The sequence below is a fragment of the Pithys albifrons genome, chromosome 3 (assembly GCF_047495875.1).
Source record: "Pithys albifrons albifrons isolate INPA30051 chromosome 3, PitAlb_v1, whole genome shotgun sequence".
Lineage (NCBI taxonomy): Eukaryota > Metazoa > Chordata > Aves > Passeriformes > Thamnophilidae > Pithys > Pithys albifrons.
Window position 1 is genome coordinate 20,776,779 of NC_092460.1, and position 24,045 is coordinate 20,800,823.

General features: G+C 46.6%; 1 protein-coding gene across 6 annotated transcripts in view; it reads right to left on the bottom strand.

Annotated features, from left to right (window-relative positions):
• The window catches only part of WNK2 (WNK lysine deficient protein kinase 2), a 131,056-nt gene that overhangs the window by 22,112 nt on the left and 84,899 nt on the right, over positions 1 to 24,045 (bottom strand). For 3 of the 6 annotated variants that reach the window (XM_071550921.1, XM_071550922.1, XM_071550917.1), the window contains exons 12-25: positions 22,596 to 22,910; positions 19,720 to 19,769; positions 17,176 to 17,341; positions 16,979 to 17,095; positions 16,655 to 16,822; positions 16,398 to 16,443; positions 14,580 to 14,696; positions 13,170 to 14,161; positions 11,491 to 11,563; positions 9,938 to 9,993; positions 9,177 to 9,859; positions 7,474 to 7,688; positions 4,861 to 5,076; positions 3,865 to 3,963 (exon numbers count right to left, since the gene is read on the bottom strand). In XM_071550921.1, the coding sequence (XP_071407022.1) occupies positions 3,865 to 3,963; positions 4,861 to 5,076; positions 7,474 to 7,688; positions 9,177 to 9,859; positions 9,938 to 9,993; positions 11,491 to 11,563; positions 13,170 to 14,161; positions 14,580 to 14,696; positions 16,398 to 16,443; positions 16,655 to 16,822; positions 16,979 to 17,095; positions 17,176 to 17,341; positions 19,720 to 19,769; positions 22,596 to 22,910 (3,313 nt within the window). The remainder of the gene's footprint in view (positions 1 to 3,864; positions 3,964 to 4,860; positions 5,077 to 7,473; positions 7,689 to 9,176; positions 9,860 to 9,937; positions 9,994 to 11,490; positions 11,564 to 13,169; positions 14,162 to 14,579; positions 14,697 to 16,397; positions 16,444 to 16,654; positions 16,823 to 16,978; positions 17,096 to 17,175; positions 17,342 to 19,719; positions 19,770 to 22,595; positions 22,911 to 24,045) is intronic. The other 3 variants (XM_071550920.1, XM_071550919.1, XM_071550918.1) reach the window with 2 other exon arrangements.

Sequence of the window (24,045 nt, forward strand, 5' to 3'; positions counted from 1 at the left end):
AAATAAAAGCAGGCAGCTGACTGCAGTACGTGCTCAAATGCAGGTAAACACGTTTTAATCACTTCCTGCACACCCAGGCACAGGTTCCTCTGCACCTCGGGTGCCAAATCTGATCCAGGGCCCTTGGAGAGGCAACACTTGACAGACTCACAACACACTGTGTGAGAGGAGGCAGCTTTAGGGGAAAACATCACAGGAGAGCCAGTACCAAACAGAGCTGCTCCTGCCAAGGGGCATCACCCCAGCGTGGGGCCAGGGACATGGGAAACATTCCCAAACTGTGTGGCACTGCCTGCAGCAGGACTGACAGTCACTGGCTACAGCAGGTTTTAAATTCAATCGCAATTAAAAATTCACTTTGTAGATCTAATTCACCAGATTAATTGGATTACTGCTAAAATCAAGGTGTTTAAGAACTGCAAAGTTAAGGAGATGAGTAATAATTAAGATTTAATGTAAGACTGTGAGAGTTCAGCAGAGTCCTTTACCTCCAAGTCCAGATTTCTTATTTGAGGAATTAAATACCTACTATATCATACAGGACAGAAAAAATCCACTGTCCCATATTTGCACTCTAACAGCTGCCAAAAAGCTGGAGAGCTACCAAAAAAATGGAAATGGCAATAAACTGCTAGACCATTTCCATAATTGCATATGCACATACAGTATATTAATTGCTACAGACCTGACACAAATTACTTCACACAATATTCCGAGCCTAAGCCAAATGGAGCTTTGAAAATTCCACTCACGATCAGCAGAATCTCCTCCCTAGGATGCCCTGGCAATTTAACCCAGGAAAGGAACTCAGGCTAAAATTATGCTGAAGCCCATCAAAAATACTTTATTTCATGGAAAGTACTAAGGATAAATCAATACTGGACATGGGGAACAGATACAAAGGTCCTGGAGAACACTGTGAAAGTGTTCAAGTTTGATGGATCTTGTAACCAGAGCAAGAGATACTTGTGATCCTGCCTTTAATGCATCCCAACATTTCTTTTTCAGGTTGCTGCTGACTCTTCTGCTTATGCAGCAAGAGGTCTCCCTCTGGAATATCCCACCTCCCCAGAGGGCTGGTTTTCCTTAATCAAACATAGAGATTCAGAGCATTTCTGAAAATCCAGCACAATGTTTCCCAACAGCTCTCAAACAGTAAGAATTCTCAGGGAAAGCTATGGATTAGGCTCGGGTCCCTCAGCTGCCTGGACACACCCCTGAGCTGCTGGCACTGACTGGCCACATCCCAGCCCTGCACACCTGGCACACACTCTGCTTGCAGATCATGGAACCTGACCTGAATGGGTTGGGTTGGAAGGGATCTTAAAGATCATCTCATTCCAGACCTCCTGCCATGGGCAGGGACACCTTCCCCTAGACGAGGTTGCTCCAAGCCCCATACAGCCTGGCCTTGGACAGTTCCAGGAATAGGGCATGGATGCAGACATGCTTAGTGCCCAGTCCAAGGCCTTGGCTTTGCCTGCCTGCTGGGTCAACTGGTATCCCTTCCAGAGGAACATGAGCCATCTGGCATTCCCATCAATATCATTTTCAAATAACAGAATCCAAGGATGGTTTGAGTTGGAAGTGACCATTTTAAAAGCCCATCTCACTCCAAACCCAATGTGGCAGGGACACCTTCCACTAGACCAGGTTGCTCCAAGCCCCATGACCTCAAGCACTGTTTTTCCTGAGGTCCCTGGTCATGGCTGCTCTGGATATCAGCTCAGCAGAACCACCAGCCTATGTCCTTCCAGCCCCAGCCCCAGTCAGCCCTGGGGAAGGACGGGACTGCACCCAGCCCCATCCCCTCCCCTGCACACACACACACATGACCAACCTGCAGGGCTCACTGGGAAAACAAGCTGGAATAACCTCCTGTCCCACCAAAACCTGCCCATAACTCAGCCATCGGGACCTGTCTGGCATCCCAAGGGAGAGGCAGCACTGGAAACCAAGCTGTGTTCTCAGGATTTGAATCTACTCAGTGGTGACTCTGGATTGATGAGCCAGGGGGAAGTGCCTGCAACATGGTCCATCTCCTGGTGTGACTCAGGACCGGGGGAGTGCAAAGCTCCTCCTGAGCCCAGAGGAACCCCAGAGAGCATATGGGCTGAGAACAGAAAGCAATTAGTCATGCCCAGTTATTTATGCACCAGGAAACTTCACCATTCCAAGGATTTACATATTCCCTTGGTTTCATTCACAATATCCATGCACCCAAACATTTTTAATACATTGGTTTTTAATTACCATCTCCCAGTCTTTTTTGAATCCTACTGAATAGTAGTTCTGTGGAAGATTAATGAAACGACTTCTGGGAATTACATGTGCAGAGGAAGAAATTACTGTGGCCGTTGTAACACCAAGTGGGAACATCTGGGAGCTGAGAATTCCCCTCAGGTTCTCAGAAAAAATCCCAGAATGCAAAATTGTCTCACGACTTCACCAGTTGTTAAAATCTTACATGATAATAAATTCAGTAAACGTCAGTTTTCAAGAACCTGAGTGCTTGGGCTTTCAGGGAGCTCAGACAAAAAGAATCAAGATTACATTTTAGAATATTGTTTACTCATAAAATCAGGAGGAGTGTATTTGAGTGGTCTTGTGCCTTTGACCTGAACCCCCTGGAGAGTGATGAGCAATGCAGAACTCCAAGAGGAGATCCAATATTAATGCAAACCCACAGTTATTTAACCAAACACTTCCTCAAGAACATTATCAGCCTTTCTAAGGTTATATGTAAGTGGCCTATAGTACCTGTTCAGCACAACATATCTTTATTGTACAAGCAAAATCCGTTTGCCTAAAAAGCAGCATCTACAATTGGGTAAAAAAGTCTTAATTTTGTAATTACATAGCTTGATATCATTTGGTGGAATTGCCAATTACTTAAGAAGTCAGAAGAATAGGGTATAAATAGAAGGTGCACAGTTATTTGAGACAGAACTCCTGGATCCTAACAATCCATTTCCAAGTATCATCTGAAAATCTGATATTGCTTTTTACTTATTTATGCTTTGATGAACTGCTAATTGACTTCATCTCTGAGGTCACATAAGGTCATAATAAACTGAGTCAAGTGCTTCAGCCAGATCAGCTTACACAAAAAGGTGATGGGACTCTCCCTTGGAGAAACCAGATCTTCCTGCTTCTATGAGTACATCAAAAACTGCTCACTTAGAAGTAAATAAAGTGACTGCCTGGGGGAAAGCCCACCTGGGACAGAGATTTGGAAAGAACTAGCTGGAGCACTGTTGTCTCAGCATTTCCACATGCAAAGAGCGGGGAAAAAATTAAAGAAAATAGAGTGGATATAAACAGTACTGTATATTGTGTTAATACAGCCCTTGTATGGAAGTTATACCCTCCAGTGACCTTCTAGAACTGAATCAGCTTGCTACATGCATGTCTTCAGAGTCCAAACATGTGTGAAAGAGACCATTCGTCTACAGAAGGGTGGATTTCGTTTTGTTGTCGCTGGAACCGGGACAGCAGACATGTATATTTGCCACATTGCAAATAAAATTACTTCAACAGAAATCACATAAAGTACAAAAGCTTTGGTAAGTCCAGGGTAAAATTTACCATCAGGCTATATATATAATAAATGATGAGATCTTCCACACATGCTTTTGGTGCCCAGGCATGAGCCAAAAGCAGTGCAAAAAAAGCTTTCATATGAAAAATTAATATAAATAAGGTGTGTTCATGATGATTACTTAAAAGAAAGAGAAAAAGAAAGAAGATGTTTCAGAAAAAGGGGCATCCTGCCAAACATATTAGAGATATAAACCATGGACTTGGAAAAAGGGGGTAAAAGAAAGATGGACTGTGATAAAATACAAAAGAACAAATACAAACAGATGGACAAAGACACAGGTCCACTGAGGAATCTGGTACGAGGTTTGCTACTAGATTTATAGGTCACTCTCTCAGACGTTTGGTGGAAAACCGTCCAGCCTGCAAATGAATATAAAGGGAAGAAAACAAAGACACTTATAAAGTACAAGTAGCTGTGATCAGATGTCCTAAACCATCAGTCAAATCAGCTTTGTTAGTTAAACCTCCACATCTCCCCCTTAACTTTGCCAAAGAGGAGCAAGTTCACTGACCATACACAAAGGATGCAATAACAGCAGAAGAGGACAGATAGATAATTTGTAGATTAGTTTGGCAGGATGTGCAATGAGAGGAAGGTATTTTAATCATCATTAGAACTTCCCATATGCATGGCAACAAGATCAGTCAAAGCCTACGATGGGGGCAATACACAGAGGTCTCAGAGCTGGGGGCTGGGGAGCACAGCCAAGCTACAGTCCTGCAGCTGGGACTCCCAAATCATGCACAAAATGAACCCCTTAGGGAAAGGAAACATAACTTGGTCCCCTGGGCTTGGTTTTCTTTTAACTTTGTTTTTATTTTCCCTCGCACCCAAGACAGTTTGGTAGTTTATGATAAGGAGCTCAGGATCTACCAGAATCAAGGGGCTTAAAAAAAAATGAACCAAAGGAAATAACAGCCTATCCTTCTGTATCTTTTTTTTCTTTTATTTTTTCTCAGGAATCTGTAAGGCAGACTCTAGAGAAGGTGTCAGTATAAAGCCACTGAAAGGTATTTCCTTCCTAAAAATTAGGAATGTCTTGGGTGTGCCTTTTCCAGTGCTGGTAACACTTGGTAAGATACTTTAATTTTGCTCTTCTGACAATACTGAAATAATCTCTTCAAACATAAACCATTAATTTGGATTGTCAAAGGTTCACGTTCCTCTATCACTCCTAAAAAGTTCAAGCCTAAGGGAAGGGAACTAATTTTAGCATGTGCTGGAAGAGACATGAAACAGGCGGCAAGAAAAATCACCTTGGCCGGAGCTTGCGTTGGCGTCGGCTCCGTCGGGGCCCAGCCCGGAGCAGATGTCGGAGGACAGAGAGGCTTTGACAGAGCAGGGCTGCTGGGTCTGCACAGCCTTCCCCAGGCTGGGGGGCGCAGGGGGCGGCACCGCCGCAGCCTCGGGGGACCCCGGCTGCGGCTGACCGGGGTCTCTGTGGGGTGAGTCTTTAGAGTCTGACACATTACCTGCAGGAGCAAACAGACACAACACGTGCTATGGCAAACACCAGCAAAGCCCTGTCCACAAATCACCCATAATGTGGCACCAAGAGGAACAGCAGTGCACCATCCTGATGCCCTCTCTGGAGCACAGACCTTGGGGACAGCCCACACCAGACAGCAAGCTGCACAGCCTCTCACTGATCCCACTGCTCCAAGGAGGAGGTTTGATTTTCACAGTTTCTCTTCTGTGTTTCCAGGAGCCTCACAGGGAGCACTTCTGGAATCAAGTGAGAGCTGCTGCTGTGCTGAGGAGGAGGATGAATGCATGGAATGACAGAACGGGACACAGAGCTTTGCTCTCCAACACCAAAGGTGAAATTAAGCAAATGGAGAGGAATAAAAGGTTGCTGCAGACATGAACCTTATTGAGTGTAATTGTCATTGCCACTGTTAGATGCTTCTGATAAATCCATGCAACACATGATTACAAAGGTATTTTGTATTCTGGTGGTTTTTTAATGTGTAATATATTTTCTCTATAGATATTGTATGTTACATATATTCTCTATTTTACCCAAGATATCTGTGTAGATTCATATCTCTATATAAATATCTGTATCTATACATCTATATAGCTACTTATATTTTGATACATATCTATATACAAATACCTGTACCTATGCATCTGTCTATATATTTATACATTTATTTCAATACATATATACAAATATCTGTATCTGTGCATCTGTCTACATATTTATGCATCTATATATTCTGATACATACATATATACAAATATCTCTATCTGTGCATCTAACTACATATTTATATATCTAGATATTTATTTTGATACACACATATATACAAATATTTGTACCTAAGCATCTATCATTATATTTATCTAAATATCTATACATTTATAGATACACATTTATAGATATCTAGATAAATGTCTGTCTCTATACCTCTGTCAACACAGGTATCTCAGGTAAAGACACTTTAAAACCAAAACACTTTTGTAATCATGTATCATGTATTTTGTAATCATGCCAAAGCATCTAACAGTGGAAAGAAACGACAGTAACGCCAATAACTACCAGAAACTGCCTGTCCTTGATCCCTGAGAAAGGATCGAGGAAGGGCAAAATCTGAGGAATCTACACACTTCAGGGTGAGCAGATTCAGGCAGGAATACAGATTCTTTAAAGATGATGTGAACTTCAGACAGTGTCTCAAAACCTAGAAAATAATATGAAAGGAATGAATAAATGGACCAGTGATCTAACTGAGAAGATTTCTGGGCTCTAAGTGAAGGTGGCAAGGGTTTAAAAAAGAGAGAATTGGGACATTTAACGCAGAAATAAGCTTGAATTCTTTCAGCACCTGGGTATGAGCCACGAGAGGACAGAGATGTGGGATTTGTGAAGAGACAGAGGGAAAACAGCTAGAGAGAACCCAGGAACAAACTGGAAAATGAATGTCTCAAGGACAAAATTGCCATTCTGAGTATCTCATCACAGGGGAAGGGAAGTGAAACCTACAGACATCAGGCAAAACTGCTGCTCAAAGAGGCAGAAACACTATTCAACATCGCTCCAGTCCCTGTGGGCAAGAACTCTCAGACTCAAGATGGACCACAGAACTTACTGCCTCTGAACACCTTTGTTTTTCCTTACCTAAAAGTAAAAACCACCTGAACAGTCTGTCTATAAAGATTGATGCAATGAAAATCAAAGGGGACCTTCAGCAACACTGAAAACAAGACCCGCCAGTTTGAAACACAGGATGGGTGCTGGAAATGCTGCTGCTCCCCTAAATAACAGCATGAACTAAGCTGAAGGAAGATTGTTGATACTCTGTTCTACATTTCACTGAAGAAAGTGGTACTGGGGTGTATCGATATTTTCCAGCTAAATAAGATTTTTATATTTTTGCAAGAGATAATGTCTCAACCCTGTGCTACTGTGTGAAAAATCTCACACTACTTCATATGGTCAAAGCATCCCTCATCGTTTTGTAACTGCTTTTACATTCCATCCTTTGGGGAAGCAAATACAATCCCATCTTTTTCATCTGGCATCTTGCAGGAAAAAGTAAACAACGACAAGATACAGCACCTGATCAATAGGGGACAACAGCACCTAAAAAGTGAACATGAACATCAATAAACAGAATCTGGGCAAAGGAGAAGATGCAACCAGGCTGTTTTCCAAATTAAAGTGCGATATTGTTCCTCTGCCAAGTGCTGTAACTAATGCAGAGCAGGGATGGCTCAGCACTGGGAGCTGGGAGAAGATGTCCGAAAAGGATTCCAGTTCAAACCCACCAAAATTCCATCCTTTCCTGCAGTCCTTGCCATCACACAGCAGAGTCACAACTGCCATAAGCAACAGGCACAGGGAAGCACCCCAAGGCACCTACTTGTGCTTGATGTTCCACTCCTGAGCTGTTGGACCAGAGGGTTTAGGAGTTTTGAAGCTTTCAGCTTGTTTTTGCTGGTCCTGCGGCGGCGGCCGCTCGGGGGGGCAGAGTGCAGGAAGCCCAGGTTGGGAGGGAGGGGTTTCCCCAGCCGTATGTACAGGGCCTCAATCTCGTTCTTCTGCTGGGTCTGGAGCTCAGCAATTTCTTTCATATGCCTAAAAAACAAAAAAAACCCAACAAACTCTGCTAGTGATGTGTTTGACAAAGCATCACATCTTGACAGTGTAATTATTGTGAAAGATGAAACAAAACACTCTTTGGTTACAGAATAATCAACTGCTCACCCCCAAGTATGTGAAGTTGTAACTGTCTATCTGTGGTGACTTTGCACCCCTGGAATTGTTCAAGGCCAGGCTGGATGGGGCTGGGAGCAACCTGGACCAGTGGAGGGTGTCCCTGTCCATGGCAGGGGAGTCAAACTGGATGAACTTTAAGGTCCCTTCCAACCCAAATCATTTCATGATTCTGACAGACTTCTCAAATATTTATTTATTTATAAGACCAAACCCTAGACAACTAAAAAGGCTTTCAACATTCTCAGCCAAACCAGCTGATTTTGATATGAGATCTCGCAGGAACTCCAAAAGCTCCAGAACTTCTCTCTTCAAACCAGTGACTTCAAAAAAGTGAACTCTGAAGGTAAGTACACCAGTGTGAAAAGTTCAACATGAAAAAACCCACAAGTGCTTCCCATAAACATGCCACTAGCACATGAATCACTAATCATTACCTCATTTATAGCACAGATTTCATGATGGCATTATGTCAGTTTAAACATTTTATATTACTGTTGCTCTGTTTTAAAAAGATGCATCATCTGTATTCAGCAAAACCATTATACCCAAGATAAAATTTAATATTTTGTTTAAACTACCATCCAATTCTAGTTTTTACCCATCACCTGCCAAGAAAGGAAGAAAATGTTCAAATTTAAAGCAGTCAGCTCTCAGGGCTGGCAGCACAACAGCCTCCCTGTGGGAAGGAGCAGCAGCAAAAAAGGTTTTGGTTTACACAAGTTACTATTAAGTCACTAAGTTATTATTGAGCTATTATTGAATTAATATTGAATTATTATTATTTAAGGCCAGGTTGGACAAGGCTTGGAGCAATCTGGTCCAGCGGAAGGTGTCCCTGCCTATGGCAGGGGGTTGGAATGAGATGATCTTTAAGGTCCTGTCCAACTCAAACCATTCTGGGATTCTATGAATTATTCTTCTGAACAGAAGTGGCAAATAAGGTGATGCATAGAAGGATGCATTGTGACATCTGGGGGAAGGTTCTAGTGAAGCCAAATTTCACAGAATCACAGATTATGCTGAGTTGGAAGGGATCCGTAAGGATCAAGTCTAGCTCCTGTCCCCACACAGGCCCATCCCCAAGAGTCACTCCCTGTGCCCCAGAGCATCATCCAAACACTCCTGGAGCTCTGGCAGCCTTGGGGCTGTGTCCACTGCCCTGGGGAGACTGGTCAGTGCCCATCACCCTCTGGGGGAAGAAACCTTCTCTAATGTCCAACCTAACCCTGCCCTGAGACAACCTCCCCACAGAACCAGTTTACTATAACAGCTCTTCTCATCCCACACTCAGCTGCTGCCAAGGGATGGCAACACAAACTCCCCTTGTATTCCTGCATCCCAACATACTTTTCTCTCAGGTTCTGCAACTCTTTCTTCATATCAGCATCTTCAAACTCGGAGTCATTGTCACTGCTCATGTAGGACGACTGTGAGTGGAAGGATGTTATGTTGATGGTGGGAATCTTGGCGCTTTGTCCATTGGGCGACTCCACGCCCACGGAGCCACCTTTGCTGGACCTCTGCAGGAAAGCAGCCGCCTTTTTGATCAGGTCAGTGGCAGCGCTGCCGCTGGGCGGGGACAGCTGGGCAGCTGCCGGCGGCCGCGGGCACGGCTCGTCGGCAGAGTCGCTGGAGGGCTGGTCGCAGAGCACGTCCACGGACGAGGCCGTCTGCATGCGCCGCACCGCTGTCTTCATGTCAGGGCTGGACGGCAGCTCGTCCAGGTACACGTCCGGTGGCGCCGAGAAGCGCAGGCAGTGCGGGGATGCCAGTGTGAGTTCATCCTGTGTGCTGACCACCGAGAACCTGCCAATGGTTTTGGCAGGGGTGCCACCCCCCTGAGCCTCAGCCTGTTTGCCACAGGAACCAGAGTCCAGCGAGCCATCCCCACCAAGGTTATCCATCACCCCATCTGCTGCTGATCGCCGCGTTACGCTCTCCGTGTGCGCGGGCGGAGCCATCCTCTCTGCCTCCTCGCTCCTCTGGGATGCTTCCATCTGAGGAGTTGTGCCTGATGATGGAGGTGTAGCCTGCAGGAAGCAAGAGATTAATTTTGAAAGTAACAGCAACAATCAAGCACAATCAAAACTGATCCTAGTTCTGGTTACCTGAAGGAGACCCTGTGCCGCAGCAGCGGGAGTTGAAGTGATGCTCACAGCTGAACCTGTTTTAAACATGGAAAAAGAGAATTCATGTCTCAAATGTTTTACTATAATAAAAGTCAATGTTTTCATTGTGATAAACTGAAATGTAGTACTGCAGAATAATTTGAAAGCCCAATTTTTGTAATGCAGCAGGCAATAGCAATGGCAATATAAAACATCTGCAAGTACCCAGATCTATTGATTTGGGGAATTCAGATAATAGGAGTGTGAATTTCCTAAGTCAGTTGAACATTTTTGAGAGGAAAAAAAAAAGGATGGAAGCTCCATGGTACATTGGGCCTGCACTACCACAGTGTTCTGGTTGTCTCAGAGACACACAGTGACCATGGACAGGCCAGTGTCTCCTCACACCTTCCCTGTGACAGGTACTGACACCAACACCTCAAACCTGAAATGAAGTTAAGGACACACTGCTGAAAGTGCAAATTATAAGCCCAAAAGGTGGCCACTTGGACCACAGAATCACACCAGAAGCACAACAGTAGTGGCAGCACTAATCAGTCATGACTATTTCACACCCTGACATGGTTTTGAAGCCAGATCAATGCACAAATGCATTTGTGTGGCACGCACTGCACAGAGCGAGGACACAGCCAAATCTGTCACTTCAGAGCTCTGAAATGGTGACAATACAGCAGTGCCGGACCGTTTCTAAGATACACTGATTTTACTGCACAGCACTACATTCTGCTTGTGAACACTCTTCTTTGCCTGTAGGGAGACCAGTGGATGCCAGATACCCAAAACCCTCTCACACTGCCCTAAAAGCAGGGGACAATTAATGTCCACCAGGACTAGAATGGCCTAGAGGTTGTCACACAGACCTGGCAGCCAGATCTGCCACAACAGTCTTACAATATATGTATATTATCAGCCCTCCCCAACCCCACCCATGACAGCAGGAGCAGTGTGGCACTGCTCAGCCTGTAAAACTCCCCAAGAGTTTCAAGAAAGCTGAACGGAGGTGAAGTATTTGGTAAACTCAGGCAAATAAATAGGTGAATGGAGGTAAATAAATAGTTAGGCAGGTAAATAAATACCCAGGTTCTTTCTGAGGCTCCTACTATGATGCTCTAGGAAGTGCCATTGTGGCTCCAAATACCTTAAGACAAGTGCTCCATGGGACTCCCTTCAAAATTCCCCGGGCTTCCCCCACATGGATGACCCTCAACATTATTTTTGTCAATACTTTTTATGAAACCCAGGAATTCTGAGGGACTTTTTAAGGGCACTGGAAATTGCCCTTTGGGAATGCAACCTTCTGTGTGAACACCCCACACCTACACCCGAGACAGGAACTATGCTTATGGGTTAAAACAAATCCTCCTGAGAGGGAGTTTTCAGGAAGGTTAACAGAAATGAGATGTTTAGTATGGGTTGCTAAAACCAGGCTCCTGAACAGCAGTGCTGGGCAGTGCCCTGCAGGCAGGGAGAAGTGGGCAGGGAGGGGATGCTGGAGCAGGGACTGTGTGCAGGTAGCACTGAAGGAGCATTACCTGTTCCACTTGCTGACCCACCTCTTGCTTCTGGGCGATGTGCCCCAATGCCAGTGACATCCAACTGCTCAAACTTGGAAAAAAGAAACACCATTTCAGTCTCACTCAGGAAGCACAATGGCAATGTGTTCTCCCTCCCTCGCTGCCCTCGCACTATCAGGGAATATTAAACAATTTCACAGTGCCTGTAGAGGTGGCCTTAGAGCTTTGCCTCCAAATCCTCCACTGTTTTTCCTTGCTTGGAAGAAATAAAGCAGTGGCAACATCACAATGGGAACTGCAGCCCAAGTTACTAAAATTCAGTATATTATATATACACATGCTTGGGGTTTTGACTGGTTTGATTTTCCAGCCAGACTGCACATTCTTCATCTGTATGTCTGCCTTCAGAAGTTCTACGACTCTTTCCTTATTGGCACAGATTTTAACAGAACAAATTCCATTTACTGGAGAGACATAACACCCTGCATGGAGAGAAAATTTTACCTGCTGTAGAAAGTCATTTATCATTAGAAAACAACACACTCTGAACAGCCACTGGAGTGCAGCTGCTTTCCTGCCCTGTACAGTGTCTCTCAAGCAGTGATAAGAGTCCATCCAGAACAGCCTCAGCTTTGCTAGTGGGGATGGAGTTACCTCCAGAAATGCTACTTTTGAAGTAAGATAGAGAATCATGGAACAGTTTGGGTTGGAAGAGACCTTCAAGACTATCTCCTTCCACCCCCTGCCATGGGCAGGGACACCTTCCATTAGCCCAGGTTGCTACAAGCCCTGTCCAACCTGGCCTCGGACACTTCCAGTGATGGAGCAGCCCCAGCTTCTCTGAGCAACCTGTGCCAGGGCCTGGAACAGACACTGACCTTCTAGCACAAAGTTCTACAAATCTGCTGATTTCATAAACTTGAGAATTTATCTGAAAGAACATAACATGGGGACTCAGCTGAGACACTGAGCACCCACTGCCAGACCCCCTGCTACCACTTGCCTTAGAGGCTTCCAGGGCAGTCCTGCTCTGCCAAGCTTAGGAGAAGACAAAAGAAATCATTCCAGGAAGCAGAGTGAACTCCTGCCTATGGAGTGTCTGCCTCTGCCTGCAGCACATTGACAAGGCACAGGCTCCTGAAGCGTCTGCTTTATTCAGACCGACTTGGAAGGCAGGAACCATAACTACTGCCATTAATTTATATTTTAAAAAAATCCTATTGAAGCACAACTGTCTTCATCAGAACTAGAATGACTACCCTACTTGCACGTTGCAAACTACAAATAAGCAAACACATTTCAGTCTGCTTTGGACACAGGACACAAGAGGAGATGAAGTAGATATTACACCACCTTTAAATCCAAGGGAAAAGTCTGGCTTTCACTAACAAGCATTTCTGTAAAATGAATTGGGATGCATCCACCAGGAGAAAATTTAAGAGAGCTTTCACACTGGAAAGCCAGTCCGCAGGCAAAGGTAACATACCCTGGAGCAGAGACACGGAATGTTTAGGGAAGCAGGAGATGTGCACGTGTTCTCCCACAGGGGTGTGGGTGCTGAGCTCTGCCCCCGTGCTAGCCCTAACAGGCTGGGTTTGGGGGGATGAAGGGCAGAGCTGCTGTGGGACTGACCAGGGCTGGGCAGGGCACGCCCTCAGAGGGCACAGGGGCACGGGTGGCTCGGCAGCAGCACTCACCTCCTTGCCGGTGTCCAGGACGCCATAGACCGGGTCCCTCCCATCCAACACCAACATGGGAGCCTGTTCTTCAGAAAAAGGCTGCAAGGTGAATTCACTGTCACCCTGTTCCGGGAGGACAGAGGTGTCCGGCGTCCCTGCCGACGCAGAAGAAGTCGGAACATATTCCTGGTACAGCAAATTGCGCAGCTTCTCATCAAGGCTTTTAATTGTGTTGTCCACGAAGTCTACCCTGGGGGGTCCCTCCCCGTCAGATTCAGCAGTGCCAGGGGGGTTCTGCTGCTGCAGGAGGCTGACCCCAGCGCCGGGGCCGGTGAGCGGCTGCGCTGGTGGCACCACAGCCAGCGGCTGGGCAGGGGCCAGGGGCAGCTGCGTGGGGCTCTGCAGCTGGGACCCCGCCAGGGCCAGGCTGTCAGGGGCCACGGGGAACGGCTGGCTGGCGAAGGCGAGCGGCCCCGTGCCGGGCTGGCTGCCCTCTGGCAGCGGCGGCACCTGCGCCACCGGCTGCCGCTCCAGCACCACGGCGTCCGGCAGCGCTGAGAGCGGGCCAGGAGCCACGGGCACGGCTTTGTGCGGTCCCACACTGCAGCAGGCCAGCTCCACGTCGGGCACACACACCGCCTCATCTGACGGCGGCTGCAGCTGCGGGGCTGGGGCATCAAGAGGCTCCTCTGGCCCCATGGCATGGGGCGCCGGCGTGCCTGGCGGAGGGTGCACTGCTGCCAGCGCTGGGGGGTACTCCAGCTGACCCCCGCCAGCCCCCGCCTGCTCTGGGATGCTTGGGGCAGATCCCAGCAGGGCTGGGGCTGGGAACTCTGCCTGGTTCGGGATGCTGGTGGAAGCTGCTGCAGCAGGAGCTGGTGCCAAGGATGGGACAGCTCTCAGGGGGCTGTCACAGACCCCTCCGTGCAGGGTGAGCTGCTGGCCAGCCCCAGCCCCAGGCATCTCCGTCACCGCCGAGCTCACGGGCTGCTCATCCAACTGCTCCTGGTCTAGAGAGAGCACAAACAAAAGGTGAAATTCTTAAGGAAAGGAAATCACTGCCAATCCCCCTGGCCAGCTGTAGGGACAAGTCCTTACTGCTTCCTGCCAGAAAACAGCTGTTATGCCCATCAAACAAGAATTTGCAGTTTATGCAAAAAATACTGCACTGAAAACGCACTGCAGTGACAAGGACTTCATCTACCTGATAGCATAAGGCAGAGCTAAAATACTGCCACTTTTCTGAAGCTCAGATAAAGATCCCCAATTTGGTTCAATAGCAGGAACACTCTGTAAACGCACAACTTAAGAAAATTCATCATTTTTATTCCTCCAATTAAATGAAGAGAAACCATCACAGCTAAGCCAGATGAGGACAGAAGCACAGAGCAGCTACAGAGGAGACATTTGTATAAAGTTTGGACATACCCGGCCCTTCTGTCTGCTGGGCACTGGGAGGTACTGGGGGAGAAAACTCGGGGGCATCCGTAGTTGGGTTTTCCACCACAGGACATATGATAAACCACCTTTTTCCAGTATGCAAAACTAGAGAAGAAAAGAAAATAGAAAGTAAACGCAAGAGTTTCCATTGACTACACATCATGTCCAAACCTTTGCCCTAATTCCCATGCTTAGAAACAAAATCAGAACTTTTACAGTATCAGCCAAGAGTAAATCAATGGCTCCAGATTAAATCCTCTTCTCTTCTGGAAGGCAGAAAGTGGTCCCTCCCAATTCTGCCACATATTTTAAGTTATTTGAAAATTTATTTTCAAGCATTCATGCTGCTAGAAGGGTAATAGCTACATACATGAGCATTTCACTAATGCAGTTGTGGACAGTTTTCTCTCAGTGACAAATTTTGCCAAGTTTATCCAAATGAATTTTTCCATGTTGGAAGTTCTGGAGCTAATATTTCCTTCTACATTTTCTCTCAAAGCCTGTCAGATCTTATATGCAAATGACAAACCTTCAGCAGAGAATGAAAGAATCACAAAATCATAGAATATGCTGAGTTGGAAGGCACAATCAGGATCAGAGTCCAACTCCTGGCCCTGCACAGAACACCTCAGCAATCCCTCCAGGGATCATCCAAATGCTTCTTGGGCTCTGCCAGCCTTGGTGCTGCGCCCCCTGCGCTGGGGAGTCTGTTCAGTGCCCAAGCACCCTCTGGGGGAAGAACCTTTTTCTAAGATCCAGCCTAAACCTCCCCTGACTCAGCTCCAGTCATTCCCTGGGTCCTGTCACTCGTCACACAGAGCAGAGATTGGTACCTGCCCCTCTGCTGCCCCTCGGGAAGAAACTGCAGACCCCAGTGAGCTCTGACACCCCAGTCTGCCCTTCCCCAGCTGAACACACCAAGTGCCCTCAGCTGCTCCTTGTATGACCCCCTTCACCATCCTCGTGGCCTCTTTTGGACACTCTCTAGGGACTCCAGATCTTCCTTCCATTGTGTCCCCCCAAATTGCCCCCCCATTGCAGGTGAGGCCACCCCAGTGCAGAGCAGAGCAGAGCAGGACAATCCCCTCCCTGGCCCGGCCATGCTGGGCCTGATGGCCCCCAGGCCAGGGATGTCCCTCCTGGCTCCAGGGCACTGCTGACTTGTGGCCAACTGGGCACTGACCAGGACCCCCAGGGCCCTTCCATTTATCCCACCACCATGCACTTACAGAGGGAACCACTAAAGGCCAATTCCCTCTCCATCCTGTTTGCCCGTACAACTCCTAAAATACAGTTGTGCTCAGAGGCCAAGATACTCCTGGAATACCAACACAGTTCCCCTGTGGAATACCAGCATAGCTGCAAACTGAGGAGTTAGACACTTCAATTAAATTACCAATGCAAATGTCATCTTTTAGCTTCCTCTTGTAAATATATTTACTGTTGTGCTCAGAAGGTGCTTCCCTGCACCGCCTTGACTTTTCCACCACTGATCATCAGCTTGTGTCATTCAGACCTTCCCTAAACATCACCAAATATTCCATCCATCCCAGTTAGCCCTGAAATATTCCAGTTTGCTAACAGCAGGGATCACTGTTACACCCTTATTTCTAGATACATTCCAACCACCAGTAACAGGTGGTTGAACTCTGCATGAACTCTTCACTGCCTCAAAGGGAATGAGATTAAGTTGCATCATAGAATCATAGAATGCTTTGGGTTGGAAGGGACCTTAAAGACCATCTAGTTCCTACTCTCTGCCATGGACAGGGACGCCTTCCATTAGAAATTCAAAAGCACACTTACCATTTTGCTGATACACAGGTGTCTTCATCTGAGACTGACGTTTCTCCTGTTAAAGAAACAACAGAAGAATGAGCTGTACCAGTGTAAGAGGAGCATCATCCCAAGGAGCACTCATATTGTAAGGCTTAACAGAGTAAAAGCATTATTTTTCTAGGTAAGAAAGTTCTTTTTTCTAAGAAGGATGCAAAACTAATTTACAGTATCTGGCTGTAAAGAAAAATGAACCAAACTAGAAATCTTTACTTAGCATTTCTTACCTCGCTCATTTCCAGCCTATCAGCATCTTGCTGGGGACTTGTTCCTTGGTCAGAACTTCGCTCTCCTTCTGTATCCTCACTGAGCATATCTTCTGCTTTATCAATGATATCCTTCATTTGCTCAATAAAGGTCTCTTTTTCGCTCTGCAAGATGAACTCATTCTCTACCTAGAAGGCCACATCAAAAATAAAGAGGAAAATAGTAATTTTTTGATTAATGCCTCATTCCACAGCTGCCAGAAGTTCAGGCAACAAGCACACAAGAGAAGGAAGCTGCCTGAAGCAACTGGGTGCACAGAGAGCCCATGGGGAGCCACATCTCACCATGTAAGTGGCGATTTCCTCTGGTGCATCGCCGTCCAAATCAAACTTAAACGTCACCATTTTGTGGTTGTGGGTTTCAAGCTGGCACTCCACCATCTTATCCCCTGTGTTACACACCTGCATGCAGAGATTAACAACCCTTATTCCTGGCAAAGCCAAAGGAATCCCAAAGTTACCCTCCTGCAGGTGGTACTTGCATTTAATATGGTCAGTTTGGGTCTGTTGGACTTCTCCTGGCGTGAACGGGCGCGGGTGGATTTCTTATGCTTCTTCGAGGACTTTCCTTCTTGTTTTCCACTCCCTATTGCTCCTTCAAAGCTGTCACTCATCTCTTTACTGGAAGCAACATCTGGACTCATGTAGCTTTGTAAGGGAAAGAACAACCCCAAAGTAAAGCCAGAGTCACACACAATGGAGTCACACACGGGTAAGCTACACAAAAACAGACCTGCAAAAAAGGGCACATTCCCACTTTTTTGGCCCAAACTGAGTCAACTGAAAGATGCTCAGTGAGTGAAGGGAACTACTTCAGGTCCAGCACATTCTCTGGCTACCAGACCTATCAAGAAATGATCTAATAATGCTTCTGACAATACCAAAGGGAAAATCACATCACTCTGAATATATGCCCACATCACCTTCAGGGATCCTGACAGTACCTCTCTCAACTGCACCAGTTCCTACTTTTGTAAAGTGTAATTTTTCTCAGCTCCTGCCTGCCAGCACTCCTAGCAGAGGGGCAAACAGGGCCAGCTTAGGTTTGCTGGAGAGGGAGGAAAATAGTGAGGTCAGTGCAGCGTCACTGCCTCTCCTCTCTCTGCAGCCCTCAAGGATCAGAAAGGTTTTGTGCCCCAATATCCCAGATGACCACCTAGAAACTTTAGCAGGCACTACGGTAGCTGCTACAACCCTACCTTAACATGGCATACAGAAAATATGCAATGAATTTGCAGGGAATTTTCTGAGGTTCATAAAAAACAAGTGAGAAAGGAACGCTGTGAGGCCATTTGGCCCATTTATTACCCCAAGGGCTGATCACCTCTGGCTAAACCAGTCCTCACAGAGGTGTGTGCAAACTGGTCCTACAAAGCTCCTGTGAGATTCCACAGCTCTCCTGGACACTTTATTCCCATGTTCATTTAGCCACACAGGCAGAGAAGGATTGAAGTCCAACATACAGATCCACCCCCTTTGTTAAACTTAAAGCTTTCCTTCTCATGCTGCACCAGCTGCACAGAACAGCTTATTTCTACCCTTTGCAGCCACCTTGTCTTAACTCCTGTGTTAGGGAAGTGAACACATTTTGTGCATAGGATATTACAGCAGATCACACCTTTGGAGCAATTCCCAGCCACGTGATGCACATGCCATTGCCCTCCATTCTGCAAAAGCACAACCCAGCTCCAGCTCCAAGCTGTCCTTTTTCCGCTTGGGAGAGTGAGCCCTCCCTCTGTGACTGAGGCATGTGCTGACACCAACACTTGGTGCTGCCACAGTCACCACAGCCAGCTTTAAACACAGCTCAAAAGATGACTGAAAATTTGCTCTGCCATCCTACAGCAGGTTAGAGAGATAAAATGAACTCATTTTCTTCTATCACGTCTAACTTATTTATAGCTAGAACAAATCTATAGTCACAGAAAATTAGATTTCCCTTTCTATATACTATTTAACAGCAGCAAATTCTTGGGGAAAAAAGTTCCACTTTACAGTTGTGGGGCTGCATTGACTTATGTCAGGTGAACTTCAGTCATTGGGCAGAATAAGAACAGTCAGAGATAGGTGTCTTCAACTTTCATACACTGAACTCACATTGTCTATTCAGCAAAACAGAAAAGGGACATGAAAGTCCTAATCCCAAAGCTTTGCAATTAAGGACAGAGTTGGTGCTGGCTCCTGCAGTGGGAAAAGCATCCAGTTGCTGCTGGACAGGCTGTTCATGTCTGCCTTACCCATTTCCAACCACTGAACATCTGGCTCACTGCAGGTGCTGGAGCTGGGACCCGGGGCAGCAGGGGCCAAGGGAGGGCAGTCCCACTGCCCTGTTCAGCCCCTCTCTGGTCCAGCAGTGAGCCTTCCTCTTCCTCACTGCTCCCCTGAGCCTTGATGCTTTCCCTTCCGCTTTTATGTGCCGGAGCAGGCTGATGAGGCCTGGCAAAAACTGCACTTTGCTTTAGTCTCTGCAGAGTGCTGACCTGGCTCTGGGGTCATTGGTTGGTACTTCCACCATCACCATCATGTGGCTGGAGCGTGTGTCCTCACATGCTGCAAAGCCACAGGATGGGCTTTGCCCATGTCCTGTCTTGTAAGAACACCCTGGAGTGGCTCAACACACAAACTCCCATCAATACACTGCTCCCTCTAACAGATCTGGGGAAAGGGTCCTTACAGGAGATTTGGGCACTCCCAGTTTATTCCCAAAGAGGGAACAAACTCTGTACTCAGCTATACTGGTCTGGCATGTTTTCCCACAGGTTCAGCAGCACCAGAGCCAGGGGCTGTACTTCTTCAGTTATCCTAACAACAAAAAGGAGTTCCACACTGCTGTACCTACACCAAGGTGAGGATGCTGCACCCAAACTAAGGAATACAAAGAGCTGGAGGTGCCAGAATGGGCACACAGAACACTGCCAGCTTCTCCCTAGATGTGCCCCCATCCATCTCCTCCTGGTCAGGTCAGGTCAGGTCAAACAGCACCCAGACAGCAAACATTTCTTATATTAAAGAGTTAATAACAATACCTTTCACAGCTCTGTGACAGAGTTTGCAGTTTGTCCTGTATTGCCTGCTCCTAAAATGCAAGAAAAAGTCCTTTAAGCAAACACATATTGGCAGATGAAACTCACCTTCAAGAAAGGTTTTGCTGTTGACAGCAGTAACCCTAAAACCATTCTGTTTAACCAGTTTTGAAACTTGGAAATAAAATAAATGCACCATTTTACCCTCCCAACATCACTTTTTCAGACAGAGCCACCAACCTGCCAGCATCCTTTTCCTACCTCTGCAGCAGGTGAGATGGTGAAAGGAATGGAACAGTTCTCACCACCATGGCAAAACCTGATTGAAGGACTAATCCAGCCCAGCACCCACTGTCTGTTATTTTTAAATGTATCTGCTAATTTGCCTCATTGCTTTATGTAGCTTCCTGAAATATGCTCAGTATTTTCACTGTGTTTGGCTTAGTGGGAAAATTTCTGAGGAATTGACAATTAAAACACAAAAACTCATCATTTAAGAACACCACCCTCAAATCACATCCTTTTGTTCTCTACACAAATTTCCCCTGCAAGTATCCCTCTTTGCTGGTTGCAGCTCTGGGACAGACATCATAGCATGACTTTTGCACCAGGTAGACCCATTTCTACAGAATTTGTGAGGTTCTACAGGTCCTGCTTACACAGTTTGCACACAGACACACACCCCTGTGCATGTATATAACTGTGCATATACACACACCCCAAATATATTCATAAATATATATAGTTTTATATATATTTATATATATTTACAAACATATGTCTATACAATCCTTTTACAGATGCACAGCTACAAACAAGCCCCTGGACTGCCATCACTACACTGAACACTCAAGCAGTGGTGGGCTGGGGTTAAAAACTCAGCAGTGAACCAGTCAGCCCCACTGGTTCTCTGTCACTGAACCAGTCAGCCCTACTGGTTCTCTGTCACTGAACCAGTCAGCCCCACTCCTTGTCTATAACACCACACACAGGCCATGCCAAGCTTGACTGCAGTTTCAATAAAACTGCAAAATTAATGAACAGTGAGAACACAGACATAATGTATCTACATTTTGGTAATGCACTTGACCAAGTGCCTTACAAAATCTCCTTTGCCCAAGCAGTTCAGGTCGGTTGGGATGTGAGTGCTGCCACACGTCTGAACACAACAGGAGAGATAAAAACATCATGGGAGAGTAGCAACAAAATGCAGGGTCTGGATTATACAGACTGGTATGAAACTCCTCTTACACCCCCAAGAAAACTTTATCAGTTTGTGTCAGAAAACCAGAATGGGGAGCACATGGATTGATAGTGGTTTGATTTCTTAAAACTGCATGAGAAGGGGAGGACTTAGAGATGGACATGAGAATGAGTTTAGCAAACCAGTGGTTAAATGTTCTGAGGGATATGGGGTGTGAAGGACAGACATGGGCCACGGTGGCCAGGGGTTTCCCTGGAAGTGCAGGACGACTTGTATCCCCCATATTACACTGCACAGTGAGGTTTGTTCATATTTCCTCAATATCTGGTGGGATGGGACCTGTGCTGAAGGCACCAGCACTGACCCTGTCATTCAGCTGTGCATTCAGAAAAAAGGCAGCTGGAGAAGGAACAGCTTTGAGTGATGGATATGCCTGACCCAGCCAGGCTTTTCTGGGGAGTCTGCAAATGAAGCACTACAGACAGGCACTACCATTCCTGCTCCCTCCAGGCTACAGGACAGTGACATTCATGAAGAAACACCCCACATTACAACAGGAACGTTGACTTGGTAAGAATTAATCTGCCACTGATGGGCAGGAAAAATTGGGAACTAGAACCCAGCTTTAGCGTTGACACCATCCTTCCTGAGCATCTTCTGGAGGCAGCACTGAGCTGTGCCTCCAGTGGAATTCCAGGCTGCACTGTGGAGTCAAGGCATCTGACACGTCATGGAAGAATGGACAGAACCAAGAGATTCAGTTTGAAAAGATGAAATATATACTTTGGGAGGAAAGGTAGCTCGAAACAGAGCCTCAAGAGGAACAACTCTGAATGCAGAATCACAGAGGGACATTTCCATCCAGAAGTGGAGAACAAATCAGACTTATTTCCTGAAATTAGGTAGAAATGCCAAAGCTTTTGTTCTGCTTTGCTAATGGGGAGCTGAAGAGAAGGAAGTGTTCTGGGATGTTCCGTCAAGACCGAAGATTACACTATTATGTGAGCGGAAAGAAAAGTCAAAATAGCAGACAGGAGGAGCTGACAGTTCTATAAAGGAAAACACCACAATGTGTCCTGCTTATATGATCCCTGAGAACTGGGAATGCCAAGGGTACCTGAAGAAACAAAAATCCAGGGCTAGAGCAGACCTCAGGCAATACAGGAGGATACAATGCTAAATGAAATAGGAATAGGGCTCAACCTGAGGAGCATGAAGGGCTTTCGCATAACAAAGACTCAGATAATGGAGCAGTTCAGTTTCTTAAGGCAAATGAGGGTGGGTTGCACAAGTGCTTGAGACATTTAACACAAGACTGGACAAAACACTGGTGAAACTCTAAAGATCAAATTCTCACTGATCCACAGTGAGAATTTCTTAATTTCTGTCTCTTAAATGTCTATCTCTGAGCCTGTGCTCAGCTACGGACAAAGCAGTGCTTAGTGCAGCTGCCTCATGACTTTGAGGAGACATTTCCCAAGGTATGATATGAGGTTTGCAGCTTCACTTGGAATAGCCAATTATTTGCTGACCCAGAGTTGCTGGCATCCAGGAGAAGTGGATGAGCACAGCAAGGGGAACACCTCCCTTGTGCAATAAGCCCACTATTTCACAAAGGAGTAAGTAAGAAGGTTAAGGCAGAGTCTGGCGAGTTACTTCAGAGGAAGGGCTCTACCTCTTGAGATGTGTCTGCGCCTGCCAGTACAGCTGAGCAGGGGGCTGGGAGCTGCTGGCCCAGTGGCTGGGAAAGGTCAGGCTGGAGCTGCAGCAGAGCAGAGGGCTGGCCAGGCAGACTGGGGTCTATGGGCACGGGTGGGCTGGCCGTGGCAAGGCTGCCATGGAGCTGGGCAGCGCCTTCAGCAGCGACGCAGGGTGGCACCAGCTCCGGCTGCAGCTGCAACGGCGGTGACATGACCAGCGATGGTTGCACCGGCAGCACGGGCACCTGGGCTCCAGCTTCCAAAGCAAACTGAGTGTGTCCAGGCATGGGCTGCAACACAATGAGAGCTGTTAGCACACACCTCTCCTCAGAGGGCTCGGGACTTACATGGCAGAGCAGCAAAGTCACCGGCGTCCACGGACAGAGCACTCAAACTCTGCAGGGAGTCTGGCTTTGGGTGGCCTCAGGAACTACTGAAGAGACTTAACTTCCTTTGAAATGATCAAATAAAAGATCTATGGATTCCCTCTGTATGATTATGATGCTGTGTGCATTGCTCAGGCACCAGTTAATTTGTAGGGGCAAAGCCCTATTTTGCTAAAAATGAAAAATCACAGGATTCCAGAATGGAATTCCAAGCCCTGTCCAACCTTAAACACTTCCAGGGATAAGGCAGCCACAGCTTCTCCGGGCAACCTGTGCCAGGGCCTTGCCACCTTCACAGCCAAGAATTCCTTCTCAACATCCCATCTAATCCTGCCCTCTGACACTGGGAAGCCATTCCCCCTTGAGCTGTCCCTCCAGCCTTGTCCCAGGTCCCTCTCCAGCTCTCCTGGAGTCCCTTTAGGCCCTTGGAAGGGGCTCTCATGTCTCCTTGGAGCCTTCTCTTCCCCAGGTGAACACCCCCCAGCTCTCCCAGCCTGGCTCCAGAATAGAGGAGCTCCAGATCTTGGAGCATCTCTGTGGCCTCCTCTGGACTCACTTCAAAATCTCAGGTGATGAGTTCATTCTCCTGAATACTTTACTGTGCTTCCAACAAGCCTACCACTCTATCCAAGCAGAGAAAAATACACTCAACCCATAACCTAACTTTGGGTATTTCAAGAAATCTGCCATATAGAGAGAGTCAGTAGCTGGTACAAATGACACAATTAGTTCTTTTTCACTGATATACACCGGTGTCCTACTTTAGTTTAGTGTACTTTACACATTGAAGTCACAACTTAACCCCTGATGTGCCAAACCCAAAGGCCCCAATCCTGCCAACACTTCTAGCGGACAGAGGGATTTTCATTCATCTCAGTGGATTTCTCCAGTGCATTAAAATAACTCATGTGCGTAAGTGCTTGGTGGGAACTGGACTGAGGTGACAGGGTGCCAACTACCTTAGAGACTGGGTTGTTATTCTGCATAACAGTACTTTGAGTTGTATATTTAAAACCAGAACATTCTCCTTTTAGGTACA